Genomic DNA, 14960 nt, shown 5'->3' on the forward strand with positions numbered 1-14960 from the left:
GATATAAAGGTGGTTTAGAACAGACCGTAAACAAGCAATGCCACAGTCAAGGTTTCACAGGGATTCTAAGCTCTCACAACTAAAAGAACATTACCTCATTTTGTTTTGGGGGGAGGAGTACATTTTCCAGAAGGAAAATATCAGTTATGTATCAAAATAACCAGTATGCCTTATTTTTACCCTTATGCACCCTAATTTTCAATGTATTCCTTCGGGAGATCATCCTCACCCCAATCATAGTATGTATCCACTTTATAAGAAAATGGAAAAGGTTCATTTTTCAGAAACATGCTTTAGCTGGCTGCTGGGCACGTCTCTTCCTAAAAGCAGGAAATCCTTGAACTGGACCAATTTCATCATCCCACTCCTTTTATTCTCAACTACTTGAGACTATACCATCTTAGCCATTGGTTTTTCTTTTCTTTTTCCCACATTCAAAAGAAGACATTCGGGGGTTAAAACAAACAAAACAACCAGCCTAAGGAAGACACACCAGGACTTCCTGATGGTCCAGAGGTTAAGATGCCACACTTCCAATGCCGAGAGTGTGGGTTGGATCACTAGTAGTGAACTAAAAGGGGCTTCCCTGGTGGCTCAGCGGTAAAGAACCCGCCTGCCAATGCAGATGTGGGTTTGATCCCTGGGTCAGGAAGATCCCCAGGAGAAGGGAATGGTTACTCACTCCAATATTCTCGCCTGGAAAATTCCATGGACAGAGGAGCCTGGTGGGCTACAGTCCATAGGTCGTAATAGAGATCAATAGAGACTGAGCGACTAATCAACAACAACAGTGAACTAAGATCCCACATGCCTCAGGGCGCAGCCAAAAATTTTTTTTAAAAAAGACACAGCAAAGCATTCAGATTACAAGGCGGTTATTGAGTTAGTGGCACGTGAGCAAGTTCCTCCGGTGATCAGCAAACGCAGGCATCGGTGCGTTTCAGAGGAGTTCAGAGGAAAGAGGGGCTGGCGGGGTCAGGAGGGCCTCGAGCCCAGGGCCTGGTCACCTGGTGCTGTGCAGAACTCTCTAGAGGGGCCTGAAGCTCATCTCAGGGGCAAGTGGGTGCAGATGCCCCCAAACCTAGAAAAGCAACTTTCACGCCTCACTCCTCCCTGAAAAAGAAACAGGGGAGGGGAAGGTGAGGGCTGATAACCACTGAGAAGCAGCAACCAACACTTTGATTCTCATCAACTCAGAAAGAACATCCTCCAAAGAAAGAAACAAATTCCTAGTAGCTTCCCAACTTCCTGCGTGGGCTCTGGCTATAGCTCCAGTGACGCCTCTGCCCTGTGTTTTGGACCCCCAGGGAGCTGTTCGCCCCAGAGGGCCCGAGGTGGGGCGGGGGGCGCACACTCACGGGCTCTTCTGGCAGTATTGCTGCAGCGCTTTTTCCACCACATTTTCCATAAAGTTAGGACTGGAGACTTCCTGCAGGACCATCACGGTGATGGGGAAGGGGTTGAAGAGCTTCACAACCACCTTGGTGAGGCCAGACGGAATGCTGGGGTCGGAGCTGTGGGATTCACTTGGAAGGAGAAAAGGTAACAAGGAGGTGGGGAAGACGGTCAACCCAGACTCAGCTGGCAACTAAAGTAAGGCTTCATTCGGATCTGTGGACCCCTTTGCTTTTCCCTAACCTCCACAATTAGACAACTTGGTGAACAGAAACGCCCTTAGAGACACTACTTTTTTGGGGTAAGTGCCTTCCACGAAGGACCAGCCCAGGGGGAGCCCCACCAAGTAAAACATGGTTTCCAAGCTGCCATGCTTCCTTTGAACAGCAACAAGCCAGGCAGTGGTAGAAGAGGAATCAGGGAGAGAAAAAGAAACGTTTCCCGGTACTAGAGAGATGCTGCTTATCACTGGAGGAGAACAATGGATCAGTTCATGAGGCATCCTACATGGGACAGGGCAGCTCTCCGGAAAGAGAGCTCTGCAGCCAGGCAGACAGGTTCAAACACCTGGGTGATCACCCCTCAGGTAGGAGATGCTGGGGAAGCTGTTGAACCTCGCCACTTCCTCACCCGTAAAATAGGATCGTGACCCTCGGCCTCATCAGGCAGTGAGGTCTCCGTGCACCGCTGCACCTGAGTGTTTGCTTCCTGCAGTAGGACAAGTGCTCCATCAAAGCAGACATGCCCCCGTGAGCATCTTGATCCTGTTTCACCCCCCGGGGAGGAACACGTGACCTCCAGACTGTACCGCGAGTGCAGCTGCCATGTGTGGCCAGCACGGACTAAGCGTGGAGACCTGCAGATGGTACTGGTCATCGTTCTGCGTGAGGTGGGCCAGTTGGGACACCCAGGTGAGCTGCTCAATCAGCTGCTTGAGAAGGGCCGTCGTGTCGAGCATCTTCAGCTGGTAGGACTGGAGCAGCTGGTCGCACAGCCTGCTGAACTTCTCCACCAGCTGCAGGGACTCGTTCAGCTGCTGGCACAGCAGCGTCTGAGTCGGGATGTTGGCAGAACAGTCTGCCCAGAGATGGAAAGAACACAAACAAATGACAGAAATGTGAAGGCAGAGCTCAACAGGGATGAAGACAAATGGCAGTCGGGTCACACAGCCAGTACCTAAGGCAGAGCTACTCTGAGTGCCGTCTTTCCACCGTGTGTTCACTGTCAGCCCAAGACAAAGCAGAGAGCTCGCCCTGAGTGTGAATCAGCACATACTATCTTCATCAAAAAAGTCTTGCTCTGGGAGACAGTGTCAGCTGAACTAAACTGTTTCAGTAACATCATTGATTGCTCTTTGGGTGCAAGATCCTGCCTCCCTGGGATTGGCAAGGAGAGGCATTGTCCACACCTCAAGAAGCATGGACTTCAGGGCTCCGTGTGCAAAGACTAGGAGCTCCCTCTTTGCTGTCCCCGTCCCCCCAGGAGTCATTTCCAGAAACGGTGGACATTACCTGTGACTGCCATTTATGTGGTACCGCTATGCCCCAGGCATCACTGAACGCTCTGGGTAGTGGTGATCTCTAATAGTCTGATGTATTCTGACATCCAACAATGAAACTGAGAAGCACAGAGCTAAATCATTTGCCTAAAGTCACAGGATGAATTATTTGGCAGGTCAGGATGGTGAACTCAAGGCTTTAACTCCTAAACTTGGGCTCTTCCTATTGAGTCTGTGGCTCTGCAAAGTTCTCCAAGTTAGCCTGTATCTACAGAGTTGGAAATTCTGGCCCCAAGAACCTGGCTAGCAAAAGAGCCAGCCAGGATCCTCAGACCACAAGCACACAGGAAGTGAGGGGGTCCAGGTTTGCCCATCTGTCCAGTGTGGCTGGCTGCCAAGCTCACCAGAGAGTAGGGAAGTTCACTGCTTTTGGTCCCCCCACCCCACCACCCCAGCCACTGCAGGTGGTCCAGTAGACAAGGGTTGGAAACAATGCGCTCTCTCTTTAAAAACTACTGTTTTTCTCTCCCTTAACTGTTGAAAAATATCCCCAAAAGAGCACATGAAACTCAAGCAAGTCAGGGAAAAGGAGGAGTTCTTTGCACGCTTCATCATGCTGGTTGTAATCATTTCTATTGGTTTAGGTTTAGTCACTAAGTCGTGTGAAACTCTTTTCAACCTCATGGACTGTAGCCCACCAGGTTCCTCTGTCCATGGGATTCTCCAGGCAAGAATAGTGGAGTGAATTGCCATGCCTTTCTCCAGGGCATCTTCCTGACCCAGGAATAGAACCGAGGTCTCCTGCATTGCAGGCAGATTCTTTACTGACTGAGCTATGAGGGAAGCCCTTTAATCATTTCTATTAAATTAAAATGAAACATCAGGTGGAGCAAGACATAGGATTATGAACAATAACCTGGGTTGAAAAATATGTACAATGACTAACCTTAACTCTTCGTGCCAGAGAGTCATTGAAAATAAGGACAGTTATTGAGAACCAGGATGAAGTCTAGAGCAGTGGCTCTCACCTGGGACAGTGCTGTCCCCATGGATATTTGACAAAGTCTGAAAATACTTTTGCTTGTCACAACTGGAAGGATAGGGGATGGGAGGTTACTGGAGGCCAGAGATGCTGTGAAACACTTTACAGTGCCCAGGGCAGCCCCCATCACAAATGATCTGGTCCAGGGGCTTCCCTGGTGGTCCAGTGGCTGAGAATCTGCCCTGCAATGCAGGGTCATGGGTTTGATCTCTGGTTGGGGAACTAGGATCCCACATTGCATGCTGCAACAACTGAACCCACCCACTGCAATACATGACACAGTGAGGGTCACGCATGCCACAGCTAAGACCCTAAGCAGCCAAATACATACATAAATATTTTTTTTAATAAATATTTAAAAAATGATGAAACCTATCATAAAAAAAAGAATGATCTGGTCCAAAATGCCAGGAGATTGGAAATTGCAAAAGTTCAGTCTGGAGGTCCCAGGCAGCACACGCTCCAAAGGTTGCAAGCACCTTAGATAGGAAGGCATAAATCTTCCTCAGTGTAGAAAAGAAAACCAGTGTTTCAGGAAGTTGTGATCAGCGACCGTTAAGATCAGTACCAGGGGCACCGATCTGAGCTTGGGCACCAGTAGGTCTCTTCTCCTGGCCCTAAGGTGACTTTCTCGCTGCGAGGTACTGTATGATTTACGGTTTTCTAGGCTAAACCCAAGAGGCGTGCTTGTAGACTCACCTCACTTCTTCAGAGATCCGCCTCATATAGCACTTGTACTTTTGCAGTGGCTTCTAAAATCACAGCACCGAGATTAGGAATATTTAACCAGACTCTGAAGGCCTGCCCAGGCACCCAAAAGGATTAAGTAACAGCAAAGCCACAGGATCGATCCACTTGTGGAGGGGCGGGGATAATTAACTCTTTCCTTCTGAGCATAAACTTTTGTGAGCCAGGAAGTGTGTCTCTGCTTTTATAGCTGTTACCTCCAAGTAGGAAGAATTCAGTTCCCCCCATAAAACAGAGAGCAACAGCAGAAGAGAGCTATTTCCTTTGCCTCGGGGACCAACCACAGGGAAGGTGGCCAGGAAGTGAAGGTACCACAAGGAGAGAACTGTATGTTCAGGGCAGAGAACACAGCAGCACTGGTGGGGAACACACTCCAGGCACCCCACAGGAGGGGTGGCCTGTAATCCTGAGCAGGTCACTGGACCTTCTCTAACTCAGTCTCCTCTGTAAGATAGGCAGCCACCCCAGTTATCCAAGGGAGAAGAGTAAATATGAAGTGTTTAGAAGAAGAGTGTTCAGTAACAAACACTTGGCAAGAGTTTAACAGAGTCCACACTGTCGAAGGGTTTCCTTAATGGCTCAGTGGTGAAGAATCCGCCTGCCAATGCAGGAGACTCAAACTCAATCCCTGGGTCAGGAAGATCCCTTGGAGTAGGAAATGGCAACCCACTGCAGTATTCTCGTCTTGGAAATCCCATGGACAGAGGAGCCTGGCAGGCTACGTAGTCCGCAGGGCTGCAAAGAGATGGACACGACTTAGCGACAAAACAACAGTAACAGCAACATACTGTCTAAATTTTCATCGTCTGCAGCCAAAAATGAGGATGTCTACTGGGTTTAGCCCTTGGGGACAGACTAACTGGAGGAAGTCACAAGATGACAGCTTTTTAGAAAGCACGGCTGCCTCTCCTACCGTCAGCCTGTTAACCGTGAACTGATGCGATAAGTATTGGGTTGGCCATAAAGTTCTTGGGGTTTTTCCACAAAATGTTATGGAAAAACCTGGATAACTTTCTGGCCAACCCAATACTTTGTATTCTGTCTCCCAACTTTGGGGACAACTCTGCATCTTAAAAGACGCTTACTCCTTGGAAGAAAAGTTATGACCAACTTAGATAGTATATTCAAAAGCAGAGACATTACTCTGCCGACTAAGGTCCGTCTAGTCAAGGCTATGGTTTTTCCAGTAGTCATGTATGGATGCGAGAGTTGGACTGTGAAGAAAGCTGAGCACCGAAGAATTGATGCTTTTGAACTGTGGTGTTGGAGAAGACTCTTGAGAGTCCCTTGGACTGCAAGGAGATCCAACCAGTCCATTCTGAAGGAGATCAGCCCTGGGATTTCTTTGGAAGGAATGATGCTAAAGCTGAAGCTCCAGTACTTTGGCCACCTCATGTGAAGAGTTGACTCATTGGAAAAGACTCTGATGCTGGAAGGGATTGGGGGCAGGAGGAGAAGGGGATGACCGAGGATGAGATGGCTGGATGGCATCACAGACTCGATGGACGTGAGTCTGAGTGAACTCCGGGAAATGGTGATGGACAGGGAGGCCTAGCGTGCTGCGGTTCATGGGGTCGCAAAGAGTCGGACATGACTGAGTGACTGAACTGAACTGAACTGAACTGCATCTTAACCCTCGACCCCAGAGGGGGATCCAGGCAGAACCAAGCAAAGGACCCCTCTCCCACCAAGAGCCACAACTGGAAGGTAGCAGAGTTGGCATTTGAACTCCCATCCTCTTGATGCCCTAAAGGCAGCCCCAGTGAGGTGCTGGGAGCCTGAGGACACAGGAGACCAGAGGGTCTCCGACTCACCCACTTCCAAGATCTCCTGGCACTTCGTGCACTGGCCCTTCATCCACAGGCATCTCGTGGAGTTGTAGCTGATCTCCTTGCACATGGTGCGGTCATTGTTTTCTGAGCACACACAAGGGAAGTCACACAGAGCAACATGGGCCGCCCCATCTCTCTGAGCCCTTCCATACCACTGTCTGGACCTTTGAGATGGTTCTGCAGGCAGAGCAGGTTGGCATCTGGCTGTCTGCCTGCAGAAAGACACAGGCTTGGGTCAGCAGTGGTAGTCCCTGCAGCAGGACCAGGAGGTGGTTCCTGGGGCCCCCTGAGCTGGGTATGGCCTCCCTCTCACCACTTCCACCTGCTGACACCTCTCCCACCTCCACATTTTCCGAGCTGTCCATACTTCTCTTTGGCATTATAACCTGTTTTGCTCTGCATTCTGTCTGGCTCATTTCTCTCCTCCTGGCCAGGCAGCAAGCCCCTTGAAGGCAGGAGTAAGATTCACCTTGGAACCTCCTTATAACACAGGGCACCCCTTGCCCCGACCTTACGATATGCAGTAAATGCTTATTCAAGTCAATTTGTTGTTTAGCTGCTAAGTCATGTCTGACTCTTTTGTGACCCCATGGACTGTAGCCCACCAGGCTCCTCTGTCCATGGGATTTCCCAGGCAAGAATACTGGAGTGGGTTGCCATTTCCTTATCCAGGGGATCTTCCTGACCCAGGGATTGAACCCATGTCTCCTACACTAGAAGGTGGGTTCTTCACCACTGAGCCACCAGGGAGGCCCATTCAAGCCAATACCCTCCTGTATTTCCAGTCCATTACAAGCCAAACCACAGTGCCAGTCAAACTGTAGCATTTAGGAGATGGGGTTGGCCAACCAGAGTCTATTGATTCACTGAAAGAAGACACTTCTAAAAGTTTTGGCTTTTCATGTCCATGTTAGAGTTCATTCATTTAAAAGATACTCACTGTGTGTCCATTCTCTACCAGACCCTAAGGTTATAGCCACAAACAGCTCTCTTAACTGTACAGTGAGCTGATTATACAATTCATTGCCAGTATAAGCATGGTGTCCACATAAAGCCATCTGAGTTCCCAAAACAAAGGGATATAGTTTTCAAGAGCAGTGGTCTGCAACCTTTTTGGAGCGAGGGATCAGTTTTGTGGAAGACAATTTTTTCCATGGACCAAGGGGTAGGGGAGGGGGTTTCAGGATGATGCAAGAATATTACATTTATTGTGCACTTTATGTCTGTTATTATTACACCAGCTGCATCTCAGATCAACAGGCATTAGATCCTAGAGGTTGGGGATGCCTGCTCTAGAGGAAATAGGGTCATGCCCACCAATTTTTGGAAGGACCTGGAAAACTCAAAAGAACACTGGTTCCAAGTCCTGTAGGGCTAGATTTGACCAGCTCAAATCCTGGTTTCGATCTTCCCAAACCAGGGATCAAACCCGCATCTCCTGCATTGCAGGTGGATTCTTTACCACTGAACCACCACAGAAGCCCATGAACTCTGGGAATGCTCCTACACTCTCCATCAAAGGGGATGGTAGTCCCCTCCCCAGGTTGCTAGTGGGGGTTCAGATGGCATAGGCCAAGTCCTGGGCACAGATATGAGAATCTAATGCTCCCTACCTTCACAATCCCTTAGCTCCTTAGTTATTTGTACTTTTTTTTTAGCATCACAGCCCATTTGACTGGGTTAAGCATCTCAATGAACTGTGAGTTCTCACCCCCTCCTTCTCACCTCCTGCGAATTCCGCCATGGGGTAGCGGTAGGGAGTCCTGTGCAGGTGGGCATCCATGGCCTGCTGGGCCTGGTGGATCATACTGTAGAAGGGCTGAAACACATCATGAAAGTTGAGGGGTTCCAACACGGGGAAAGGCAAGTTCCAGGCAAAGCGGGATTTGGGATTAAAGAAGAGTGACCCCCTCGGGAATGAGCTGAAGGGGGAGTAGTACTGAGTGTCCTGGGACCTCTGGGGAAAGAACCGGTCCTGGAAGAGTTCATACATGGTGTTGGATGCCCGGTTGAAGCTGTCCTCCATGACGTCCATCACATGGCTCTGCTGCCGGTCATTATCCATCAAGGAGTCAATGCGATCACCATTGATCCAGAAGAAGGGGGAGCTCTGGTTCAGGAAATCCTCAAGCTGTGACAGGAGATGGAGGATAACCAGAGGTGCCTCCCTTGTCAAGATGAGCCAGGCCTTCCTGGCTGCACCTGGGACATCTAGGAGTCCCAGCAGGGGGTAGAAAGCCTGGCTGGGAATGGCTCCCCATCTCTGAAATGTCCAGGCCAGCCCCTTCCAATCTACTGACTCCAATGCGGAGGAGCAGGAAGACCTGTAAGACCAAGAAAGTCACAAGACCCACCAGGTGAGACTAGTCTGCTGTCCTCTTTGACCCCCTCCCCAATCAACCAAGTGCCAACTGACAGGACTATGGGGAAGGGCAAAATTCCTGAGTCCTAATTGAGCAAGGCCTATAGAGGAGCGTAGATGGATACTGGAAAGTGAAGCTGCTCAGTCATGTCCGACTCTTTGCAATCCCATGGACTGCAGCCTACCAGGTTCCTCTGTCCATAGGATCTTCCAGGCAAGAATACTGGAGTGGGTTGCCATTTCCTTCTCCAGGAGATCTTCCTGACCCAGGGATTGAACCCAGGTCTCTCACATTGTAGGCAGATGCTTTACCGTCTGAGCCACCAGGGAAGTCCAGATGGATATTAACATACTGCTGCTGCTGCTGCTGCTGCTGCTAAATCGTTTCAGTCGTGTCTGACTCTGTGCGACCCCACAGACAGCAGTCCACCAGCCTCCCCGGTCCCTGGGATTCTCCAGGCAAGAACACTGGAGTGGGTTGCCATTTCCTTCTCCAAATTAACATACTAAAAATTCTTAATTCCTTTTGCTAAAGTGGACACAGGGCTCTGCCCTACCGTGGAGCCATTTGTTACCTTATGCAGCTAAGAACTGCTGGATGAGAGTCTTCTAAGATGGCAAATACCTGACACAGGTGCTTTTCACCATCCCACATTACCGCACTCATAGCAGACATTACCAACAGATCACAACACTCTGGGCTCCAATGCAGCCAGAACTAATCAGTTGCAAATGGCATGTGAAATGAAGCTGTGATACTGTGAATTATCATAAGAAATATATATATGGTCTGGTTCCTGACAAGGAGGTCCTAAATCTCTTGGAATTTCCCGTGATAAGAGCAATCAAGGTGTCTTTGTTATGTTAGGAAATTTACTTTTTGAAAGTAACTAAGGATGGGGGCTCATTGCTGGGAGAGCCAACTACATGATTAAAGGGTTAGAACTTTCAGCCCCAGTCCCTGATTTCTAGGGAGGGGAGAGGGGCTGGAGATTAAATCAATGACCAATGGCCAATGATTTAATCAATCGTGCCTGTGTAACGAAGCCTCTGTGAAATCCGAAAGGATGGGCTTGGGAAGCTTCTGGGTTGATGAACACATGCACCAATGAGACACAAGAGACTGCTGACTCAGAGAGGACAGGAAGGCTCCCCACCCCTCCCATCCCTATCTCTGGGCATCTCTTCCATCTGGCTGTTCCTGACTTATACTCTTTTATTTTTATTACTTTTTTTAATGGATGACCAATGGGCTAGTCACCCATTGGTGGCTTTTTTAAAAATGATTTTATTTATTTTTGATTTTAAAAATTTATCTCTGGTTGTGTCAGGCCTTAGTTGTGTCACGCAGGACCTTTCATTGTGGTACACGGGCTTAACTGCCCTGTGGCATTTGGGATCCTAGTTCCCCAACCAGGGTTCGAACTCATGTTCCCTGCCCTGCAAGGTAGATACTTAACCTCTGGACCACTGGGGAAGTCTCCCGAGTTATATCCTTTAATAATAAATTGATTATCTAGTATGTAAAATGTTTTTCCAGGTTCTGTGGGCTTCTTGAACAAATTAATTGAACCCAAGGGGGCAATCCACCTGCAGTGTAGGAGATATGGGTTTGATGCCTGGGTCAGGAAGATCCCTGGGAGAAAGAAATGGCAACTCACTCCAGTATTCTTGCCTGGGAAATGCCATGGACAGAGGAGCCTGTCAGGCTACAGTCCATGGGGTTGGAAAGAGTTGGACACGACTTAGTGACTCAACAACAACAAAAGGAAGCGGTCATGAAACACTCTAATCTACAGCCAGCCAGTCAGAAGCACAGGTGAGCACCTGGACTCATGATTGGTGGTTGAAGTCGGGGGTGGGCATGGCGGGGCAGACGTGTGGGACTGAGCCCTGAAGCTGTGGGGTCTGATGCTGTCTCTAGGTAGATGGGGTCCAACTTGAGTTGAACTGCAGGGCACCCGGCTGGCGTGGGAGAAACCCTTGGTAGGGAAATCCCCACAGTTGGAACTCGGTGCAGAATCAAAGAAATATATTCAGTTCTCATTCCCCTTCCTGAGCCATGCTGTACTGAAGGGGCGGGGCCCCTTGTCACCTGGTGGCCAACCAGTCCTGAGCCGCTGCTGCACACATGAGCATAGAACTTCATGCAGGTCTGTTTCAGGCAGGGCTTACACTCGTCCCAGAGGGCCATCATGGTCTCATTGCACACCCCCGGGGATGCCTTCAGCTTGGTTTCGGAATCCCTGGTGTCATTCAGGGCATTCCGGGGGATGACACAGGCTGGCTTAGCCACAGAAACCATGGGCTTCCCCTTCCCTAAGCAGGCATGGGTGCCCACACCCAAGTCTGCCCAACCTGGGCACATGGGGTGCTTATTTCCATCCCGCTCTGGCTCACAAGTTCCTACATTTGCCACCAGGATGTCCCTTCTCATCCGGTTTTAAACATCCTCCCATTTTCATCCTGCTCATTAGTCCTTTCTGGCCACTAGAGCCCATCTAAACATCTTTCTCTGATGCTGCACCTACTGTCTTTACCCCAAGACTTCCCCCTTCTCACTAAATACCCCACTTTCTACTCTCAACTTCAGGAATTTAAATGTCATCTTCCAAAGCTTCCTTGAATCTTATTTTTCTATGGCAACCACAGTCTGCAGCATGCCATGGGAATAGGTAAGTTTCTGAAATCAAAATCACACCTGCTACCAAAAGTCTCTAACATGACCATGACATTTGATCCAGGAATTCTGCAAGAATCTGTCCCAAGGAATCCCTGCAATCAAGGAAAAATCTGTATCCCTGAAGATATTTTTTACAAGATTCATGAATGGCAAAAAAAACAAAACAAAACAAAACTGGAGTTAACTCAAATGTTCAAAACTAGGGGACAAGTTAAGGAAATAGTTGTACCTACAAATGGTAGCTAGGACAACATTACCAAGGATGTTTGTAATAAGTGTTAAATATTATAATAAGCATTTCTCATGTTAAAAAAATTCATGAGTTTGAGTACAGCCACTGTCCAAAAAGTATAGAAGAGAAAAAGTAGTAAGAAATAGATCAAACTTAGGTATCCTTAGGTACCTAAGGAATCGTCCTAAAGTAAAAGGATTATGGAAAAACTTTTCTTCTGCTTTTCTGCATTAAAATCTTGCAAAATAAGTGTTTTATTCTTCAAAGAATTAAGTAGACCATTTATACCCCCAGATGATGCTGCACTAGGAATGTCTGACCAGGAGGAGCCGTGTGAAATCTTCTCCTGCTCCACGTCCCCTGTCCCCCTGGTCTGTGTCCACTGCCTCTTGCTCCCAAATGGGGAAGGCTGCCACACCTTCTATGAGGCCAATTCACAGGCAATTCCTTTCTTTCCGGTTCCCATATTTCTCAACTGAGAAGTCATGGAGTCTTTTTCCAAACATGATGTGCTTTATAGAACCTGGATTGTCAAATATCAAATTCCAGTGAGAAACACAAATATTCAAGAACAAGACTTGCCCCTTCTCAGTGGACTCTAGGAGGTTTTTCATAGCATGGCAGGAATTTCTACTCACGTCAAGAAAGGGCATTAAGTTTCAGAGAAAGTTAGAGCTACACCCAGGCCAACATTTCTGCAAGTGGCTACCATGAAATTGTGCTACAAGCTATCAGGAAAAAAATAAATGGATTTCCTGGTCAATTGGATTTGGAAAGCACTTGGGTTAAATGAAGTTACATGTGTTTCTTTACTGCAGAACTTCTCTGAGTCTTTATAATGATTTCACCCCACACATTAGGGACCATTGGCCCCATCTCAGCATCTCTGTCATTAGGGGTAGGGTAGCAATCAGAGTAGAATTTGAGGATACCCTGACAAAAACTATTGATTTTTTAAATAAGCTGGGCTTCCCAGGTGGCGGTAGTGGTAAGAACATGCCTGCCAGTGCAAGAGACATTTAAGAGACGTGGGTTTGATCCCTGGATCAGAAAGATCCCCTGGAAGAGGAAATGGCCACCTGCTCCAGTATTCTTGCCTGGAGAATCCCATGGACAGAGGAGCCTGGCGGACTACAGTCCATGGGGTCTCAAAGAGTTGGACACAACTGAGGGACTGAGCACAGCACAAATCAGCTGTTTATTGAATGATAGTGGTTTAGTTGTGTATGTTCACTGTTGATTTAGGTGTCTCTTTACAAAGTAGTCCAGAACTCAGATGTGGGCAATACAGTGTGTGCCTGCTATACCCCCAAAGGTATTACCCACACTAGATAAGCTTCCTGAAGGTAGGGTACCATCCCCCTTCTAACCCGTGACAGTGATAGACCCTACCCAAAGCCAATGTTGGAGCTTGCACACAATGGGGGTTTAGAAAAATCTATTGAAATGAATCTGGCAGCAGGCTTGTAAGGAAACCAGATCCAAAATGTCACCTCTTGAAGCTTTCAAAAGCAAATAAACCTTCCCTATTTGTTAACCACAGCCCCTGGTATCAAACGACACAGTGGGAAAGGAAGGAGGGCAGGTCACCATGGCAACCTGGCAGGGCACCTGGAAGAACAAGGGCCACTCCCTCCCTCCAGCACAGAGGATCAAGGTTGGGGCCACGGAGCTCTTCCTCATCTCTTTCTTCTTCTTGCCATCCTCTAGGGAGCTGTGCAGTAATTTGCACTCTTCGTTGGTTTGTTCTATGTCGGTCTTTGTTTCACCTCCTTGAGGGCATTTTTAATTTCTTTATTCACATACTTACTCCCCTCGGTGGACATTTCTGCAGGAAAAGGGCAGAGAGGTGGATGATGTGAATGGGTGGTGCTGGGAATACAATCCTGGAACCAGCTGAAAGGGTCAGAAAGTCCAGTGGATCTAGGGGCTGCCATGGCTGGGGTCCCCCTGGCAAGCAGCCTTCAGGGTCCCAGCTTCACTCTGACACAGATTCCATTCCAGGTTCCATCTCCAGGGCGCACTAAAGACCCAGGGCCTGAGAATCAATTACCCAGCTGCTCAGAAATGCAAACACTGGAGCAGACACACCCAGAGAAATAACCCAGTCTGCCCCTGGGGCTCTGGAGGAGCAGCCTAACTAACTGCAGAAGAAAATGGTCAAGGAAAAAAAAAAAAAATCCTGGAAGGATAATTTGATGTTTAAGCATCAAAATATAAAATAATATCCTTTTGGATACAGTCCTTTCTGGAATGCAGTTTAAGCAAACATCTGAACTTCCATGGTCTTTGTTCCAATACATGGTGTCAGGTGACAGGGACACCAAGCTGACTTAATTACACCATCCCACAAGGAGACTGTGATCAGACACACCACATCGTTTGACAAATACAATGAGACAATGTTACCAAAGTACTGAAAGTAATAGCCCAGGCTTCTCCGGTGCTTATCCTGGGCCAGGTACTGTGCTGGATTTTATCTAAGATTTATGTAATGCATTTTATCATATGCATTTTATCTAAGACTCTCAACACCGCCTTCACCTCATTGCATAAATGAGGATGAAGAATCATAATGAGATCAAGATACTCACCCACAGTTATACAGCTGGGAGGGTGGAGACAGACTCCCATCCATCTCTGATCTCAACACTTGGGTTTCTAAATACTACCCCAGAGAGCTGGTCAGCTCACAGGACAAGAGTGGAGCAGAGGGAAGACAGGTGTCAGGAAGGACCTAGCAGAAGAGGGGAACCAAAAGCTAGGCTCTGAAGGATGACAAGCCCTCCTAATGAATGATATTTTCTCTTTCCTGAACCCAGGGCATTGGTTTTGTAGGTGGAAAGGTGGCAGACACAGGTAGTAAGCGTTATGGAAACTCAAGAGGGAAGTCCACAGAGGCCCCAATGGTCCAGGCTTCATGGAGCTTCATGGGGGGCTGTGTGGGTACTGGGCCAAGCTGACTGGGAACAGAACAGCCAGATGAGATACAAGATCCAGAAAGGGCTTGGGGTCACAGCACCATTCCCCAACCAAGCCTCAACACCTCCTGAAAGTGCTTTTCAAGGGCCTGAAGCAGTGACAGCCTCAGACCCTCTGAGCTGACACAGGGAAATAAATCCATTTATCATCCCCAGCGTGAGACTTAAGGCAGGAGGCATGGATGGGA

General features: G+C 48.3%; 1 protein-coding gene across 1 annotated transcript; it reads right to left on the reverse strand.

Moving 5' to 3' along the window:
- Positions 1-858: 858 nt before the first annotated feature.
- Positions 859-11181, reverse strand: LOC120880394 (clusterin-like). Its single transcript, XM_040264112.1, has 4 exons — positions 11006-11181; positions 8240-8838; positions 6497-6598; positions 859-2472 (listed from the first exon to the last, which is right to left on the reverse strand). The coding sequence occupies exons 1-4, from the start codon at positions 11179-11181 to the stop codon at positions 2165-2167; spliced, it is 1185 nt and encodes a 394-aa protein (XP_040120046.1). The 3' UTR covers positions 859-2164.
- Positions 11182-14960: the final 3779 nt, after the last annotated feature.

This window comes from Oryx dammah, unplaced genomic scaffold (assembly GCF_014754425.2).
Source record: "Oryx dammah isolate SB20612 unplaced genomic scaffold, SCBI_Odam_1.1 HiC_scaffold_1, whole genome shotgun sequence".
Lineage (NCBI taxonomy): Eukaryota > Metazoa > Chordata > Mammalia > Artiodactyla > Bovidae > Oryx > Oryx dammah.